At 44.7% G+C, this 20406-nt stretch overlaps 1 protein-coding gene across 24 annotated transcripts in view; it reads left to right on the top strand.

Moving 5' to 3' along the window:
* Nucleotides 1–10588: 10588 nt before the first annotated feature.
* The window catches only part of Limch1 (LIM and calponin homology domains 1), a 313045-nt gene continuing 303227 nt past the window's right edge, over nt 10589–20406 (top strand). For 15 of the 24 annotated variants that reach the window (NM_001401577.1, NM_001401572.1, NM_001401573.1 and 12 more), the window contains exon 1: nt 11229–11345. In NM_001401577.1, the coding sequence (NP_001388506.1) occupies nt 11250–11345 (96 nt within the window). In that variant the 5' untranslated portion in view covers nt 11229–11249. Of the gene's footprint in view, nt 11346–20406 lie in introns of all 24 variants that reach the window. The other 9 variants (XM_063273093.1, XM_063273091.1, XM_063273092.1 and 6 more) reach the window with 1 other exon arrangement.

Below are 20406 nucleotides of genomic sequence, written 5' to 3'. Positions count from 1 at the left end.
GAATTCACAATTGAATCAACACTTGACAGTAACGAAAGCAGCATAAAAGTCAGCACAGGACAACCACAAGGGCATCGGTGGCTAAGCGTTCAGTGAGCATGCTGATCCAGAGAGCATTTAAGATGGGAAACTCAGGCTGGAGAGGTGGCTCAGTGGTTAAGAGCACTGGATGCTATTCCAGAGGTCCTGAGTTCAGTTCCAAGCAACCACACCCATCTCCACAACATCCAAGCTCACAACCATCTGTAATGGGATCGGATGCTCTCTTCTGTCATGCAGACATACATGTGAAGAGTTAAATTTCAAAGAGTTAGTCACAAAGTCCGAACATGCCTGAGAGAATTTGAGATAGGGCTCACCGGCTGGAGCCACCCCCTCCCCTTCCTTCACTCCCTGAGGATGGGTCATCCCCCTGCTGAGTGAGATGAGTTGCCCTACCCACATTGCTGAGATGTTAGATTGCACGTATTCTTTGCTGATGTAACTCCGCGCCAAAAGTAACTGTGCGCCATTTGAATCAGCCAATCATGTGTAACCTTGAGAAATCCCCTGGCTTTCCCTATATAAACCCCTGCCTTTAGAGGCTCGTGGTCGGCTCCTCTATCTCCTGCGTGAGATGCGTGTCGGCCCGAGACCTCAGTGTCGGCCCGAGATCTCGTTAATAAAGCTGCCTCTTGTTGTTACATCAAGATCGGTTTCTTGTGTTTCCTGGGGCACGCCACCATCCTGAGACTGGAGCGAGAGTCTCCCCAATTTGGGGTTCTTTCACATGCAAATAGAACACTCAAATCAATCAATCAATCAATCTTAAAAAAAAAAAAAGATGGGAAACCCTCAGTGATCTAACACAGGAAGCTGGACAGCCCTGACTCTAGTAGCTTGCATGGTGCTGTATACCTGCAGTCCCTGAGCCCCGGTGGCAGCAAGAGGGCCAGAAGTTCAAGGACAGCTTTTCAGTTGGCTAAGATGTGAGGGGTTTCTGCCATGAGGGCTATAGCCGTGAAGTATGTCATGCCATGAACCAGAATAAATTCTCCCTCCCCGAGGTTGCTTCAGTCAGGTGCTTGTCACACATACGAGAAAACCTACATAATACATATATAAAACGCAGACACATGTTACATGTAAAATATGTATTTGGCCTTCAGTGTGGAGTGGTCGTTGTCATGCACTAAGCAGTTATTAACTGCTAAGACGTGAGTGCCAATCTCACTTTGACATCTTGAACAACAGTACAGCATCATACATACAGTGTAGTGATAGGAACAGGTAGATATCAGGGGCTGGAGAGATAGCCCAGCACTTAAACGTGTCTACTGTTCTCTGAGAGGATCTGGAATAATTCTGAGCAGCCACATCACAGGCTTTAAACTTATTATCCTCCTGCATCAGCTTTCCAGGTTCTGGGACTGTAGACATGTGCTGAAACACCTGGTTGCAGGCTACATTCTAAATGAATTTTTTTTTTTTGGTTCTTTTTTTTTTTTCGGAGCTGGGGACTGAACCCAGGGCCTTGCGCTTCCTAGGCAAGCGCTCTACCACTGAGCTAAATCCCCAACCCCGATCTAAATGAATTTCTTAGTGTGGTGTGGGGAGGTGCTTGGACCATGACCACGTACGTATATTCTGTCTATAAAGAGGATTGGACATACTTTTACTTATGGCCAAAGAAGGTTCATTGCTACCTCTTGCTTCACAGACCCAGAACTCAGGTCACGACAAGAAAGCTTTCTGCTTATTTCTTGTGTGGTGATGATAGAATATTTTCTGATCCATTCTTTTTTTTTGAAACATATATATATAATATATATAATATATAATATATATAATATATATATATTTTTTTTAATGCCCCACATGACATAGGCTTTGAGCTCATATGTTAGTAGCTAAGCCAGGGTGAGGCCTTTGAACCATGACATTCGCATAGACAGACATGTGGCAGTCTGGGACTCACTGCTCTGTCTCTCTGTTTTCTTATTTTGTCTTGTGAGGATTCCTGCTCCCCTCTTCACAGATCAGCTGTGAATATTGTTTGCATTTTGTGGGGTAAACAATATTTACAGGAGCTTGCAGTCAATCTATGAAAGTAAAATTACTGTCCTCATGTTTTATTATAAAATTGTCCTGGTTGTCATGGTTGTCATCATCATCATCATCATCGTCGTCGTCGTCATCGTCGTCGTCGTCGTCATCGTCATCACCACTGTTTTTATTTTGAGACAGGGTTTCTCTGTGTAGCCCTGGCTATCCTGGAACTCACTCTGTAGACCAGGCTGGTCTTGACTCAGAGACCTTCCTGCCTCTGCCTCCTGAGTGCTAGGATTAAAGACTTGTGCTACCACTGCCTGGCTTAAAATTATTTTTAAATATCATGAAAATCAAAGCAATGACAATTCAAAGTATTCCTTAGAAAATTCCTTAAAGGTGCTCATATCTATTTTTCAATACATACCATTTTCTTTTTTTTTTTTTATTAAAAATATATTTTTTTTCTCACGTAATATATCCTGGTTACTGATTTCCCTCCCTCTACTCGTCCCAGTTCCTCCCCACCTTCCCTCCCATCCAGATCCATCCACTTCCTGTTTCTCATCAGAAAACAAACAAGTTTTCAAGGGATAATGATAAAACAAAACAAAACAAAAAATGTAATATAAGATAAAACAAAAGCTAACACATCTGAATCAGACAAAACAGAAGGGAAATACCGTGAGAAACAGATAAAGACTTACACACTGAGGAATCCCATAAAAATGCTAAACTAGAAGTCACAGTATATACCGGAAGAGCCTGTGCAGGCCGCGCGCATGCTGCCCTGGTCTCTGTGAGCTCGTGTGTGCGTGGGTCCTGTGGCCTTGCTGTCCTCCCGTTCCCTCTGGCTCTTACAACCTTTCTGTTTCCTCTTCCACAGTGTTCTCTGAGCCCTGAAGGGAAGGGTGTAATGGAGACATCTCATTCAGGGCTGAGTGTTCTGAGGTCTCTCATTCCCTGCAGGTTGTCTGGCTGTGGGCTCTGTGTTTGTTCCCATCTGCGGCAGGAAGAAGCTTCTCTGATGATGGAGGAGCAAGACACTGACTTATGAGTGTAATAAAATGTCATCTTATGCTACATTCATTTAGTAGAACAGAAGCATTTAGTTTTAGCGCAGGTCCCTGGGCTATCTAGCCTCTGGTTTTTAGCCACCCAAGCAAGCAGTGTTGGGTATGGGTTCCATCTTGTGGAACGGGACTTAAGTGAAGTCAGATATTGGTTTGTGCCACCATTGAATTAGCGTATTTGCAGGCAAGACACTATTGTAGATCAAAGGGTTGTAGCTGGGTTGGTGTTTATACTCCTCCTTTGTAGTGTGCCTTCCTGTATCAAAGATGCTAGCACATTAGGTGTGAGGCTCTAGGCAGGCACTTCTCCATGTTTAAGGAGTCACATACGTGTTGTCTTCAGCAATAGGGCATTGTTGTCAGTTTGCGGAGAGCAAGCTATAATCTTGTCAACAGTCTGGGTTGTTTGGAGGTTCCCATGGGACCTCTCTGACCTACTTTGTTATGGTGCAAAGTACCGCAACATTGTGGTGACAGGGAGGAAGGTGACTAATATTGGCTCAGAGGATCAGCAAGTCTTCACCACAAAGGTAACATTGAAATCAGTCCTTGGTGAGTAAGAAGTTTAGTAAATATTCATTTACATCCAACCATAGATCTTCTGAATATTGAACATGCTGGAATTCTGAGTTGCTTTGTGACAGCCAATTTAGCTGCCTCATTTTATGTACTAGTGGCTGTTCTGTCTTTATTTCTGGTACTGTAATAAAATGTCTGTGCCAAAAGCAACTCAGGGAGAAGATGGTTTATTTGGCTTACAATTCCATGTTACATCTCATCACTAAAGGGAAATCAAGGTAGGGATTCAAGTGGCTGGTCATATCATATCCACAGTCACAAGCAGAGGGAAATGAATACACCCACACTACTTCCTGTCTCAGTGCTTTCTTCTAGCTCTCTCCTGTCTTACATAATTAAGTACTCACATGCCTAGGGAATGGTTTCCCCCACAGTGGACATGGTCATCCTATATCAATTAACAATCAATACAACAACTCAGAGACAGGCCCCAAAGCCAACCGATCTAGACAATTCCTCCATTGAAGATCTTTCCTCTGGTGATTCCAAGTTGTGACAAATTTGTAATAAAAAACTATTATAGTCCTTATACCTATCTTGATATATAATGTCATTAATGTATTGTTATTAATCACTTATTACTTGTATCATCTTAGAACATAGTGGCTTTTTGAGACTCAAAGGCTAGAGATGCAGCCCAAGCATTCAATCCCATGCACTGCCAGCGCTGGCCTGGAGGTACGTGCATAGAATCCTGGCACTTAGAAGATGGAGGTGAGAGGATCATGAGTTCAAAGTTCATCTCAACTGCATAATAATGAGTTGGAGTCCAGCCTGGACCACATAAAATCCTGTTTCAAAAATAAAATTGAGGATGTAGTTCAATTTGTAGAGCACTGGGCTCAATCCTCCATATTGCATAAGTCAGGTATAGTGGCACAGGCCTGTAATCTGGAAGCAGAGAGATGAGAAGTTTAAGGTTATCTTTGGCTACATAGTGACTTCTGGGTCAGCCTAGGCTACTTGAGACTTTGCAAGACAGATGAGGGTGGGAGGAAGACTGAGAGAGATTACATAATGTTGTAGTTAATGCATTGTAATGAAGGACAAGGCTGGATTTAGATCCAAATGTGGTTGCCATGAAATGTAGCCCTCAACAAATGCCAAAGGGCTGCAGCTTTTCTGCTTTGAAATTACTGCCACACTGTATTAAGACCCCACAATGTTTCTAGCCAGTTGCTGAAAATGACAGGGACACCAAGGATCATTCTTGGAATATCTGGGCTCCAGTTGCCAGTTGGCTCAAGGACCTCCCAACAGGCTTCTCTTCTGATGGGCCCTGACTCCTTTGTTGAGGCAGAGCTTCATGTAGCTTATGTTGGTCAAACTTTCTAGGTAGTGAAGAGTGGGCATGAATTCCTAATTCTCCCATTTCTACTCCCTGAGTTCTGGGATTATAGGTGTACAATACTGTGCTGGCCCCTCTCTGTTCAAGTCAGTTGGCACCTACTGACTCCCTCTGTGATTTTGCTTGAAGACATTTTCCTAATAAGGTGCTCACACCTGAAAATGCTCCTCAAAAGACCCAGACTGCCACACTGAGTTTGTCTGACCTTCAAACTTGTGCTTTAACAAGAACTAAGGATGTATTAAAGCTAAGACTCTTTGAAAGAGTCAATTTTTGTGAACTTTCATTAATCTGTCATATCTCAGTTATGACACCAAAATTCTGAGCAACAAAAGTTTTAAAATGGATATTTTAGACTATCCAAAGGAAAAACAAAGGATACCAGGAAGAAAGCAAAAATTAAGGCTACAGATAGATCTGCAGTTAAGAGCTCTTACTGCTGTACCAGAGGACCAGTTTGGATGACAGCATCCACGCTGGGCAAATGAGAAGCCTTGTAGCTCTAGTTGCAAGGGATCTGACATTCGCATCTGGTCCCTGTAGGCACCCATGCATATACACATGCACATATGCACATGAAAAATTAAATATTTTTAAAGTGAAAATTCAACATGCAGAATGGGAGAAAATATTTGCAAACCATATATTTGATAAGGGATTTGTATCTAGAATATGTTAAGAACTCTCATATCTCGACAATAAAAGAAAAAAATAATTCAATTAATAAGTGCTTTAAAAAAGTCAGGCATCGTATTGCAGACCTGTAATTCCAATACTCAAGATGTTGAGGCAGGAGGATCACCATACATTCAGGGAAGATGAGTTATATTGGGGCCAACAGTAAAGAGAAAGAAAGGAAGAAAGTAAAGAAAGAAAAAATAGACACTTCTCCCAAGGAGATGTATAACTGACCAATATTCATAAGAAAAGATACTCATTGCCATTAGCTCCCAGGAAAATCCAAGTTGTCTTAGTCAGGGTTTCTATTCCTGCACAAAACATCATGACCAAGAAGCAAGTCGGGGAGGAAAGGGTTTATTCAAGCTTACAATTCCACATTGCTATTCATCACCAAAGGAAGTCAGGACTGGAATTTAAGCAGGTCAGAAAGCAGGAGCTGATGCAGAGGCCATGGAAGGATGTTACTTACTGGCTTGCTTCCCCTGGTTTGCTCAACTTGCTCTCTTATAGAACCCAAGACCACCAGCCCAGGGATGGCATCATCCGCATGGGTTGGACCCCCCCATCCTCAATCACTAATTGAGAAAATGCCTTATAACTGAATCTCATGGAGGCATTTCCTCAAGGGAGGCTTCTTTCTCTGTGATAACTCCAGCTTGTGTCAAGTTGACACACAAAAGCAGCCAGTATACAAGTTAAACCCATAACCAAGGACCGGAGATGTAGCTCAATTGGCAGAAAGTTTGCCTAGCATTTGAGAAGCCCTGGGTTTGATCCCCAGCAAGGCATAAAGCAGGCATGGGGGTATACAGGTCTGTAATTGGAGTGCTCAGGGGGCAGGAGCACTCCTGGCTTTACAAGGAGGTGGAGGCCACTGTGGAATACAGGAAGGAGAGTCTGTCTTCAGAACGAAACAAAATGTTACATTGCATTTTATATATACTGGCATGGTTACAATAAAACTCTGGTTCTAACACAGGGAAACATGTTTTTAATCCTAAGGGCCAGCCTGGTCTACACAGTGAGTTCCAGGCTTGTGAAGGGCTACTCAGTGATACTGTCTCAAAAATTAAAAAAAAAAAATCTCAGCATGGTGAGGACATGGAGAAGCTGGAGCCATCCTATGATGCTGGAGTAGACTAGTGTGGCTGTAAAGGAGAATTGTCTGGTAGTTTGTCACCAAGCTGAGCATAAAGTCATCTTGGCAAATACACAAGAGAAAACATATTTCCATACAAACATGTCGTTCGTGCACATGAATATTTATAATAGCATTGTTCTCGGCAAACCTAAAATGAAAACAATCTGAAATGTCCAAGTCATGAATGGGTACACAGAGTGAATGTTAACATGGCGTCAAAGCTTTTGGTACTAAAAAGGAACGGAGAAGGTCTGCACCACCCCTAGTCCCAGTTACCAAGCAAACAGAGTTAGCAACCTTAGGAATCTGGAGGATTTACTGAGGTCACAGCTCTAGAATTATTTTAAAAGAGAAATAAAATCGACAAAAATATTGATATTTAAACATTCTGTAATACTACATAGAAGAATCTTAACAATATTCCAAGAAGCCACACATGAGAAACTATGAAATGTGTGATTTTATTTGTTTGTTTGTTTTGTTTATTTATTGTCTTCTAGGCAGTGTGGTCCTGGCTGTTCTGGAACTCACTCTGTACTCTGTAGAGCAGGCTGGACTTGAACTCCCCAGTGCTGAAACTAAAGGTGTGCATGACCGCTGCCTGACTCGCTTGCTCTTGCTCGCTTATTTATTTATTTATTTATTTATTTATTTATTTATTTACTTATTGGTGCTGGGGTTGACCTAGGTATAGGCATAATGATTTTGTACATCACGTAAAGGTTATCCTTGTGTTATTCAAATGCTTATTTCTCTGGCCTCATATCTTATTTCAATTCAAACATGGCATTGTAACTTATACCAAGAATCTCCTGTCTCAGGTTCGTATAAACAATTCTTATCATTTATTCTTTGCCTTGTCAATAAATGCTGATCATCCAATAGCTGGGCAGATGAGAGAATAGGGTGGGACATCCATCGGCCAGAAGAGGAGACAGAGAGAAGGAGAGAGAGAGGGAGGGAGGGAGGGAAGGAGAAGGGAAGGAGAGAGAGAGAGAGAGAGAGAGAGAGAGAGAGAGAGAGAGATCAGCCAGGAGGATGGAGGATTTGGAGCCACGAGGAAGGGGTCCAGAGAGAGATCATGGAAACACATCTGAAGCCCAAAGATAAAAATATGCAAATATCATGGTGTGGGGCTGGGAGGTCCTATTAGTACAGGAGGTTAAGGTAGATCATTTAGGGGTTCAGCTATTGAGGTGTAGCTTCAAGTAAATCTTGGTTCTCTGTGTGGTTATTGGGAGCTAGGATAGGGGAAAGAGATAGAGCTGGTGGATTGATCTGCTGCTCACGTTTATACTGAAGATAATTCTTCTACACCTGGACCCATGTGCACGCTAAGCACCTGCTCTACTACTGAGCTGCAGCTCCCACCCTTTGTTCTTTTCAGGCGGGGTCTTGCTATGTAGTCCAGGCTTGCCTCAGTAAGTATCTCAGGGAGTTCCCAAACATTCCCCGTGACTTAGCCCTCCTGGTGCTAGGACTGTGGACGGGCACTATCATACTGACTTGGTCAAGAGTCTGAGTACTCCAGATGCACCATCTAGGTCATGGCTTCCCTTCCCTCTACTTGACTCCATGCATTGAAGTCCACGCTGACAGTTCAGTGCCAGTGCACTGGAGTTGTTTTATGAGCTCTTGTGTTTATGTTGGTGTCTTTCTTCCCGAAGACAAGGTCCTCTCTGGACTGCATTCCCTTAACTCTTTGCCTCTGGTTGCCCTCTTGAGAGCTGTGTTTGTGTATCTTCCCCTCCCTCTGTTCTGGACGGTGGGATGTGAGGGTCAGCTGGCCTGTATTTAGCACTAACTATGGGCTATTCGACTTCTTTCTTCTGTCTTTAGTCACCATGATGCTGCTGGGTGGCTTGACCTCCCCATTTGACAGGAAGAAACAGAGGCAGGAATGTAAGGCAGTCTGAACAGGAGTGGAAAGGAAGCTGGGTATGCTGTTATAACAGGCCTAGAGAAAGACTGTCTGAGCTTCCTAGCTTCCTCATGTCCCCAGCTTCCTCACATCAATGTGACAGGACTAGAATAAAATGTGGGCTGGTCACCTATTTGTATTGCAATGAGGACAGTGGTTGGCTCCATTCAAATGCCAGATAAGTGTTTTTCAAAGTTTATACATTATAAGTTACCTGGCTCCTAAGCAGAGAATTGTGCAATTTCAAGCCTGTTTTGGATTCTATCTCTGTGTTGTAGTGGCAGAATTGGAGCCAAACTAAAATCAGACTATCAACAGATGATAAATTTAGCTGCAGTAAATACCTGCCTACCTCCAGCCACCTTCACTGACCTGTTGCCAGTAGTCATTCAGAGAGATAGATCCACTGACTTTGTGTCGATCAAGAGCACTGTATTGCGTAAAAGTTCCTCTGAGATTGAACTATTACACCCTGTAGGGAAGCTCTTTAAGCAGGAAGGTAAACAACTCAAAGTAGCTTCAGGAAGTTCCTGAAACTGACCAGATTCACCAGGCCCTGGCCTGCCAGAGTAAGCAATAAATGCTGAGTAGCCCCTTCAGAAGAGCAGAGCCAAGCAACAAAAAAGACTCTCAGATGGGGCTGGGGATTTAGCTCAGTGGTAGAGCGCTTACCTAGGAAGCGCAAGGCCCTGGGTTCGGTCCCCAGCTCCGAAAAAAAGAACCAAAAAAAAAAAAAAAAAAAAAAAAAGCTGAGCTGCAAAGAAGAATCAGACTAGACCAGCTGCCTAGAAGAAGCAAGGACCAGCACAACTGGGTCTGTAGGGAGGAATGGGAGGAGACAGGACCCAAGGAGAGGAGACATATGTTGCTTTGGAGTGGTGGTGCCAGTCGATCCTCATGGTCTCAGAGACACCAGAAACAACACCCCATTTCCTTCTCCACTTTTCTCTCCTCTAGGCCTCAACTGACAGCACCAGGGCCCTGGTGGAGCCATTTCTGGAGCAACATGAACAGCATATGAAAAATCAACTGGCACTTTCTCTCCCCAGCACCCGCCATCCCCTCTTATCAGATAGGATGTTCTAGAACATCTTTTGTTTCCCATGTCTATTGTCTGATCCCCAATGTGAATATCTATATTGTGAATATCTAGTGGAAAAGCACACAGAGAGTGGTGGGTGTCTCGTATGGTTCAAGTTGGCTTCAAACTCACTGTGTGCAATGGATGACTTTGAATGTCTGACCTTCTGCTTATGCCTAATGAGTGCTGGGATTATAAGCTTGTACTTCCATGACTGGTGCTGGGGACAGAAAGCAGGGCCACCAGCATGCTGGGTAAGCACTCTACCCTGAGCTATATCCCAGCCTAAATGTGCCTATCTTGAAGGCAAGATCTTAGAATTGTGTCTTGGTAAGGGTATGAAACACCACAATCAAAGCAACGTGGAGAGGAAAGGGTGTATTTGACTTACATTTCCCTATCACACTGTTCATCATCAAAGGAAATTAGGACAGGAACTCGAGCAGGGAAGGAGCTGATGTGGAGGCCATGGAGGGGTGCTGCTTGTAGCTTGCTCTTCATGGCTTGCACGGCCTACTTTCTTACAGAACCCAGGACCACCAGCCCAGGGGTGGCACCACCTATGATGGACTAGGCACCCCCTCCCTCCCCCACCCCCCTCACTAATCACTAAGAACATGCTCTACAGCTGAATCTTCTGGAGCTATTTTCTCAGTTGAGGTCCCCTCGTTTCAGATAACTCTAACATGTGTCAAGTTGACATAAAACTAGCCAGCACAAATTTTAAGAGTCTTCTGTTGTTGTTTTGTTTTTGTTTTTGTTTTATTCCTCCTCCCATCCCCAGTCCATCAGTCTTAGGTTCCTAGCTTGGTGTCTGGAGAATAATAGGAGCTGAATAAATCCTTTGAATGAGTTAACAGGCTAAGGCCCAGGTAGCTTGCTGGTAGTCCCCTCCCTTTTAACAGGAAGATCTGGCAGTTGCCTTCCGAACACTTAAGGGTGCTGGGTCTGGAGCTACGCTGTAGGCCTCAGGTCTGTGGCTGGGAGGGACAGCAGGTGCCAGTTAGTGCTCCAGCTCTGCCGCAGTAGGGCTGTTTCTCAGTCCTGCTTCACCCAAGGTGCAGCCCGACCTGCCACCCCTGCGGCGGGACAAGCTGGGCGGGCAGGCGCGTCCCTCCCATGGTCCTTGCGTGAGCCGGGAGGGACGCCCGGAGCTCCTAGCAGGTTATTTTTAGCTGGGGGAGGGGACGGAGCGGCGGGCCCGGGCGACACTGGCTGAGGTGGCCACGGTGTCCTCCGGCAGTGCGCGCCGCTGTCCTCAGGGACCTGCGCTCGGTGGGGGCGGGGAAGACGGCTGGAGAGCGCGGCGGGCGGGAAGGGGCGGAGAGCGCGCTCCTGCGGAGGACGCTGTGCTCATCCCGGCGGCCGAGCGCTTCAGTACTCGCCGGGCTTCGCAGATGGCTTGCCCCGCTCTCGGTCTGGAAGTCCTTCAACCCCTGCAGCCCGAACCACCTCCGGAGCCTGCCTTCGCCGAGGCACAGAAGTGGATCGAGGTAGGTGCCGCCACCGGCGGGCGGCCTTGCAGGGGCACCTCGAGCTGCTGCCCGGAGAGCAGAGACCGCAGGTCCAGCCTTCCCCCACTTTCGTGGCCAGCTTCCCCAGGTCACCCTCCGCGGCCTTCGGAGGAAGACTGCGATTCCTTGGTGTTGGGGCCCTGGGATGGTGGGCGTGAACAGGGTACACTGCGGTCTAGCTGTGCGCCCAGGGACAAGAGGCGGTCACCCGCGCCTTCATCTCTGCTGCCTGCGGAGCTCGCAATCTCGGCTCGGTTTGCAAGTGCTGCCACTGGAAGCGCAGTGCGAGACTTAGCGCTGCAAAAGCGCCAGGGGCTCGAGCCTCCAGAGCTCTTGCGGGAGCCGCATTTCGGGGTGTCCCGTTCTCTGCTCTACATTCCCTTGGCCTTTCTCTTCGTCCTTCTGGAGCAGAGTAGGCAGTGTCTCTGTGGAGAGGGTCATACCCATCGAGCCTCTTGGCTGTGTTCTGGCACCCTTTCAGGTGCAAGGCTGGCGCAGAGCACAGCGTGGGGGGAACCTGCAAGACCTAGTTGCTAGTGCACTATCCGCAGACACGCTGCCCAGCTATTGGTTGTCCCAGAGACCGCAGGGTGGGCTCCAGCAGGCCGCATACCGGGCCAGGTTGGCACATTTCACGTCTTAAATGGCTCGGTGGAAGGCCAAGGAAATCACTGGAGCTCTCGGCTCAGTCCAGGAAGCGCTCGCTGGGTGATCCTGATTCATGATGTCTATCTGCAGGTGCAGCTCCGTAGCCCTGCCTTTGGGTTCAGGACTCATGGAGGGCAAGAACAGGGCAGGTGATTTGTGGTCCACTCCTGGAACTCCTATTTCAATGGACCACCTTTCTTATGCCTTGTACAAGGTGAAATTGGCCAAAAGGCGCGCAACCCTCTCGGCCTGATAGTTCAAAGGAGCGCGTGTGCTGCTAAGACGTGACCAAGCAAGAATAAGCTTCAGAGTACTCAGATGGTCACTTCAGCGACCCCATTCCCACCCTCGGGACAGCCGAGGTCTCCATTGTTGTCAGGATGATAGAACTATAGGGCTGCAGATTTAAACCTGCTGAGTTGCCTGCAGAGGCCATTGCTGGAAGGCTCCAGTCACAGGCTGCCACCTTTCAGGGTCAACCATCTTCAAGCCTGCAAAAAAAAAAAAACCCAAAACAACAACAACAACAACAACAAAAACAAAACAAAACAAAACAAAAAACAAAAACAAAAACAAAAACAAACAAAAAACCCCCCAAAAACAAAAAAACCCCAAAAAACTCCTCAGAGTTTGGAGCCATCTATTTAAAAACGGAATTAAGGAAACACAGTATACAGGTACCATTACTAAAAGCCAGGGCTGGCATGTCTCTTGTAACTACCACATGTAGCTCACTACCAGATGAGAAAAAGACATTAGCCTCTTATTGCTGTGTGGCTGGGAGGCTTGGAGGGAGGGACAGGTGTTCTCTGTGCGTTTGGGCTCACAGGTTCACTGGAGACGTTTGTAGAAACTGTTGGTAGTGAAGAGTTGTATGACTGTCTCTTTGAATCTTGAATCTTCTTTGGGGAAAAATTAGCCTCTCTGTTTTCTCATAGGCACGTGGCTTATTCCCAGTTTCTTTAATTGATAGTAATATTGCCATACATGCCCTGCCCGTAGAAGTGTGGTGTATAAACTCCACACAGGATAGTTAGCATGCAAATCTGAATCGTACATCTCTGTGAATTTTGGAGAATGTACACATATTATCACATCTCCCTATACATCAAGATAAACGAAGCTTTTTTTCCTGATAGTATTTTAGCCTAAACATTACACAGTGTAGAACATCAGTTTTCATATCAGCTTGAGGAAAGGAAGAGACAGTTTAAGCAGAGCCAGGTTAAGTTCTAAACCCAGTTCTTGGTACTTTGCCCTTTAAACCAGTTAAAGACTGTGAAACCCTGGTGTGTGTGTGGCTTTAGGTCCAGGCTGCCAGGCACGCTGCGTGTGCATAATTGAAGTGGCCTATCTTCTTTCCACAGTGGAGTTGGATTTCATTGAAAGGGGAGTTTTCTCTCCTAAGCCCAAGGTATTTGTGTGTGTGTGTGTGTGTGTGTGTGTGTTGGTAGAATCTTTTTCCCCTTCTTTTTCCCCTTCACATTCTTGAAATGTAAATGCCACATTTGCAAACTGGGAGCCAGGGGCCATAACAGATGGTTTTGCACACAGTTGCCCAGTGAACAAAGATTCCTGGGCTAATACAGCCATAATGCGTTTCTTAGTGTGAGCCACTTCCCGTTGGGATTCTTATCAGGAGACAATCGCATCTCCCCTTAGGGGCCCATTGTCTCTGGCAACATCCTCATTGGGAGGGCTTTGTTTTTCATTTTTGTCCCATTGGTGATTAAATTTCCCACAGATCTTTTTCATTTTTTCTTTCTGTGCAGTCAGGAATTTTACCTTTTCAGAAAAAAAAAACCAAAACCAAAAACCAAAAACAAAACAAAACAAAAAAACAAGAAACTGTTCCCTTGGGTGCAGCAGGTTAATAAACAAACTTACTACTCTGCGTTCTTAGTTCTGGGCTTCTTTGAGTTGGTCTGTCTAGAGAATTTTCATTCTTAACAAGGTTCAGGGAGTGAGCTTCTGGATACAGGTTCTTAGCAAGGAATTTCTCAGCCTGCAGCCTTGACTCTTTGAAGACCATCTTACTGGGCAGGAAATATGGCTCGGAAGCTACGCTCCTATCTCCCCCAACACCAGCTTCTGCTTTAACTGCTAAAGGTGAACTCCATAATAAAGCTGGGCTCAGTCGCAGACTGGGTAGGACAGCTGGGTCACATTTCTAGGGACTTCTCATAGTTGTAGGAGCAGACTGCGTAGTTTACGTGGGTTTGGGGAGGGTCCTAAGAGGAGACATCGAAGTTCAAGGATTAATTCACTATCAGCAGGCAGAAGCAAAGCTAACTTCCTACTGAATTGCCTTTTTAGCTCATTTTCCTGGGGCAGTAAACTGCTGCACAGTGGGCCAAGAGGCCCAGCTTCCTAGCTGGAAGTCCTTGGGTGGAGACCAGGTCTGTCACTTCTAGCTGAGCGACCTTGGGCAGGCTGCTTTTCCTGTCCGTGTGTTTCCAGATATTTTCTTTGAAAGATCCCTCGAATTAACAACAAAACAACCAAGGGGTTATTGTTGAAACATCTGTAAAACAGAACATTAAACAACACCTCACTTTGGAGGAGTGCTGCAGGATTTGATAAGTGAATATATTTTAAAACGCTTAGAATAGGCACAGGGGGTAAAGCATTTGCCAGGTGAGTGCGAGGATTGGTGTTTGGATCCTTAAAGCCCACCACGGGCCCGTCCATCATCTGTAGTTCCAGCACTGTGATCCCGTGCAAGCTGGCTTGTTAGACTAGCCCATGGCAGGGAGCTCTAGGCTCAGTTTCGAGACACTGCCTGGAATAATTATATGGGCAGAGATCAAGGAAGACTCCTGATGTATATACAAACACAAGCACACATGCACTAGCACACACACACAAATCCACGTGACATGTACAAGTTAGGAGAGTACTTAGAATAGCACCTGGTACAGTGAGTGATGGAATCTTAGTACCATTCTTACTACTGTTACTGTTATTCTTACTATTATCCCCATTGCCCCCACTGTTGGTGGTATCGCTAGTAGGAACTGTATTTGATCTCGTTCTGTTTTGGTTTCACTCTTTTATTATCTTATTTAGTTCTTGTTCATGTTTCAGTACCAGGAAATGGGCAAGTGCTCTCTTACCGACCTAATATCCCTAGTCTTATATTGATGTTCTGAGACTGAGGCTTGCTAAGTAGCCCAGGTTGACCTTGAACTTTGGTCCCTCCTGGGATTATAGGCATATACCATAACTGCCTGGCATTAAGCCTGAGTTTGAAAGAAATTCTTCAGAACCTTAATTTTCTAGTGTGTACACTCTAATTTATTTACCCACTGATTTCACTTTATTACATATTAATTGACTTAATGCTTGGTCAAATCCAACTCAAGGCGGGAGTTGACACTATCTCAGTCTATTAATTCTGGACACTTGGGCTAGCGATTAAGTTGATATTGCACGCTACTCTTGTTGCTTTTAGGGTCAGAGGACAGCCTGTGATAGCTTACCCAGGAGATGACCTCACAGTCTATTGGGGCTTAGAGAATTACTCCTTGATATTAGGTTGAACTTTGAACTTTAACACGTAATTTTGCTACTAAACTCCAAGAAACATCTTCAGTGCCTGTCCCCTTGCAGACAGTCCAATCCATTAAACTGGAGACTGGGGAGGCGGTGGCTTATTTTGACCCCCTCCCCCATTCTTCTATGCTAGCATTGATATTTGTTTGCAGGTAGTTGATTCTAATATGCCTGGTTCTCCTCTCCCTTTATCTCACCACCCACCACAATATTTATCTGCTCCAATCTTTATTTTTCTCTCAAGTGCCAGACAATTTCTAGAGGACCAGATGTCCCTTCAGTCGGCTTCTACTTTATTTGGTTTGGGAACAAGTTGCCAAGCCTTTAAAAGGGAGGGGAGGAAGATTTCAGCTCAACTCAATGATCTCAATTTGAAAACTTTCTGGTTCCCTTTAACCCGAGTCCTAGCACGCCCATGGGCTGGTGGTGGTGAGCACAGTTTTATTTCACCCTAAGCTGTTTCACATGAGTGGGAACGTCACTTCCCTAGGTCCACAGGGGACTGCCTTTTCTTTTTCATTCCCCTCTTATTCCGATCTGATTCTGAGGATTAAATGCTTCCAGGGTACCTTAGCACTCTGACACTGGAAGGTGCCATACGGCTTGGCAGTAGGGGACATTTATGAGTGGCTTTTGAGTTAATTTAGCATTCGGTGGCCAGTGACTAAGACATTGATGACATCACTCTGCAAGTTGTATAGTCATTGTCATTCAAGTTCTCTGCCACTGTTAAGGACTCTTGCTTTTTTTTTTTTTTTTAATTGCAATGATGTTTAAGTTTGCAAATGTTTCTCCAGCTTTGCTTATGAGAGCCCAGGAAGAGAAAGAAAGCCCTTTTTAGCTGAACTGAGAAATCTGATGTATAGACCAGAAGAGCAACAGCTTTCTCACAGTGACATTTAAGAAGTCTGTCTTGTTTGTACACAAGGGCTGCTGTGACACAAAGCTGTCACATGGTTGGAGAACAGTGAAGGCCCAGAGATTTGGGGAAAGGGGAAGTGGACAGGGAGGGGGAGCTGGCTCTTCTTGCTCCAGTGTCTCCCTGGAAACTGATTGAATCAAACAAACTCTAAATGGGCAGACGGAGCTTTGGGCACCAAGAAGGGGGGAAGGGAAGACATTTGCTTCCAGCAATTCGAGCTCTGAGCACCCTGCCCTTCACTGACAGATGACAAAGGGCCCATGATGTCCACATCTGGCTTTGACTTCATGGGTGGCAGTCAGTGCTAGGTGGGACAAGGCAGCTCTAGAAGTACTGGAAATTGTGAGTTTCTTCTTTTTCTTTCATTCATTAGATGACCCTCTGACAGGAGGCAGCATGCTAAGTATGCTAACACTGTTATAGCTATGAAATACTTACTATATCTTGGCATTGGGTAAATGCTTTTCTCTCTCTTCCTCCTCCTCCTCCTCCTCCTCTTCCTCTTCCTCCTCCTCTTCTTCTGACCGAGACTTTCTATGTAGCTTTGGCTGGCTTGGAACTTGCTATGTAGAATAGACTGGTCTCCAACTCACAGAGATCTGCCTGCTTTTTGATTCCCACCTCACCTGGCAGAGCGCAAACTCTATGTTTACATAGTAGGTACTGTTGTTATTCCCACTTATAGATGAGGGAGTTGGGGCTATGACAGATTAAGGGTCTTGTCCAAGAAGTAAATGGTAAATGTGAGGGGTAGGACAGTAACCTATAGGATCCTTCCTTAGATTTTACAAGTATACGTCTGTATTGTTTATATATTATATACATTAATTATTAATACATGTTATATATTAATATATGTTATAGAGGATATGTTGTGTGTATATATACATATATACTATGTATGTTAGTATACATTACATATTCATACATACATACATACTTACATACATATTCTAAACATATTTCCAGCTATCCAAAATTTACAGACAAAAAGACTGGGCTTTTAGAAGTCAGAAAAGGCTCTCCTAGTCAGCTTAATTCCACAGTACTTGCCATCCAATTCCTTATATTTCTCTCACTTAGGACTCTGAGTCTCCTGTAAGAACTGTGCTTCAAGTGCTGAGGTCCACCTCTCAAGTTTGGATTCAGGGGCTGCAGCTGCCCAGATGAGCCTGTTACTTGCACTCTTCTTCAGACTCAGGGCTGGTCTCGTGTGGATAGGCTGCCTCACTGGTCCCTAGTAGATGGTGCTATTGAGACAGACAGGCTAGAGGGATCAGGCTGCTCTCTGGCTTGTTTGCCTTTAGACTTTCCAAGGCAGGAAGACAGAGTCTCAAGTGTTTCATGTCTGCTACTGGAGGTCATGGTTCTCCTCACACTTTTATCTTTAGGACTGGACTGTTGTGGGCACTGAGTACACAGTCTGCAAGTGCTTGTGGCATTTACAAATGGAGAAGGTACAGTCTTCACTACCCTCACATTCCCTAAGGACGTCAAGTGGAAAAACAATGCCTGTGTGGTCTGCATGGTTTCTTCTTCCAATGGGATTGTATGGGGCGTGGGGGGAGGGAAACACCTTTTGTCAGACCTGGCATATTCCAGTGCAGGGGACACTGCCACACTCCCTCCCCTCCTATCTTCATCCCAGAGTTTTCTCATCTGGGCAGGACTTTATCTTCGAATGGTGAAAATGTTGAATTCAACCAAGGGCAGATCTTCCCAAGAGGAGCGTGGAAACCTCTCTGGCAGCCGTCAGCGTCTCCTTATACGAATCTGTTGTTGACAACCCTGTCACCTGTTTCAGTGGGACCTCATCACTGTATGGTGATCTTGATCTTCATGGACTTGTTGTTGCTATTTGTCTGTATGTGTGTTTATATTGTAGGCCTATGTAACCCGAAGCTGACTTTGAATTCATGTCCTTGGGTCTCACCTTCTGAAGGGCTGCTTAGGACTATGGGCATGCAGCATGCTGCCCGTCTGATTTTTCACTAAGATACTCTCATTGGAACTGTTTGTTCTTTTTAAGCATAGTTCACTGCTTTAAGAGTTGGGAAAAAAAATAGGCAATGTAGTTTTTGTAATCCATTTCCTCCCTTGTTCTTAAGGCTGTGTGTGCTTATAATACAGGCAAAGGAAGGACGGTATCTGTGTGTACTTCTTGTAGAGAAGGTTGGGAAAAGAATGACTTCAGTGCTACTAAATGAGGAAACGAGAAGTGACTAGAACTGTACCGTAAAGTGACTGATAATTATAGTGGTAGCTGAAACGGAAGGGTTGCCAGATAATATAGAGGAAATAATAGTTCTTTTAAAGGAGAATGACATAATATTGGCGAGGCTTCTGCCAGGACATGAGATGTTTTATCTATCTCTCTGCTCATGGTAGAATGACGTAATGGAATTCAGGTCTGCTGTGGAAAAAGTCCATGTTTGCAGTGTTGAGAACAACACATCCAAAGTGATATTCTTGTGCATTGGACCCTGACGGGTTACCTGGAGGAGCCCCAGGAGCCCCCTTTGACATCAGTGAAAAAGGCAGGGTGACTTGGTCTTATGCCATCCACCCACGCAATCACTTGGCAGATACCTTTTTCTATTACACTTACCTTGCCAACAAATGGCTATGTTTGCATCTACACTGAACTGTAAAGAATGAACTGGTAAGCTAGCAGGGAAGGCTAGCCAACACCACAGGCTGCTCAGTAGTTATTGTGGTGAGCTACTATGAGACGTAGTTTGTCCTTCTGGTCAACCTGACATGTGAGGGACAGGCCCCACCATTACCTCACTACCTTTATATACTACATCCTAGAAGAGGAAGTTAGAAGCACCTTCACTTCCTCACATGCTTTTTGAGTAAAGGTCCAGGATTAGAGGAAGGGTTGTGGCTTTCTGGTTGCCATGACTCAACACTTTAGAAAAATAAAATAAAATAAAATGGGCCGAGGCTCATTTGTGATCACGTGGGTGTGCACCAAGTGAGGAACTGAAGTTCTATTTATTTCAATGAGTGTATTGCTCTTTTCCTTCCTTACAAAACATTTCTAGCAAATTATACTCGGTTGTTTTTTAAGTTGGATATTTTATTAATCAACACATCAAGCACTTAAATGGTTTAAAATATGAAATTAGTTAGTTGGGATGCCTGGAAGCACTCATTTGTGAGTATTCTTTATTACTAAATTCTTTATTATTAAATCATGGTTAAAAACATCAGCACAAGCTTGTGAAAGTGTGATTTAAATATTCCTTTTCTGAGAGAAATGTACTGAGTTCCAATGGTAAGCCAGGCCCAGGGCCAGGACCCAGTGTTACAGGATGCAAAATGTACATAGTTCCTTCCTTCAGGAAAATTACACTGAGAGAAATTAGAACAATAAGTGCCTGATTACAAGCTAGGCTATGTATTCTAAGGATGAAGAGTAGGTTGGGTGTGGTGGTGCATTCCTATAAGCCTATAATGTTAGTATTTGAGAGGTTGAGGCAGGAGGATTGGAAGTTTGGAACCAAGATGTGTAAGATCACATTTCGAAACGAATGGGTGAATGAATGAATGAATGAATGAATGAATGAAGAAAGAAATAAATGCTGTGTGGTGATGTTCAAGGTGAAAGAATTCTTTCTATAGATGAGGGTTCTTAGTGGAGTTAAAATTTAAGCCAAGAACATAGTAAGATTCTAAGCCAGAGTGTTAGATTGCTGCTGATTTGTGACTTTTATGATTTTTTTTAAAATATGGGGCTATAGCTAAGTAGCTAAGTGAGAAAGCACTTGTCTAGTGTGAGGGAGGTTCCAGGTTAAACCTCCTGTACTAACATGCATGTACGCACGCACACGCACAGTAGAACACTCTTAAAGTTCTACGAGTAGGGTTAAGGTCTATTCGTGGCGAGAGACAGGGAACAAGGCATTG

The sequence above is a fragment of the Rattus norvegicus genome, chromosome 14 (genome assembly GCF_036323735.1).
Source record: "Rattus norvegicus strain BN/NHsdMcwi chromosome 14, GRCr8, whole genome shotgun sequence".
In the NCBI taxonomy this organism is placed as follows: Eukaryota; Metazoa; Chordata; class Mammalia; order Rodentia; family Muridae; genus Rattus; species Rattus norvegicus.
The sequence above is the reverse complement of the archived record's forward strand: the minus strand, read 5'-3'. Positions and strand labels throughout refer to the sequence as shown.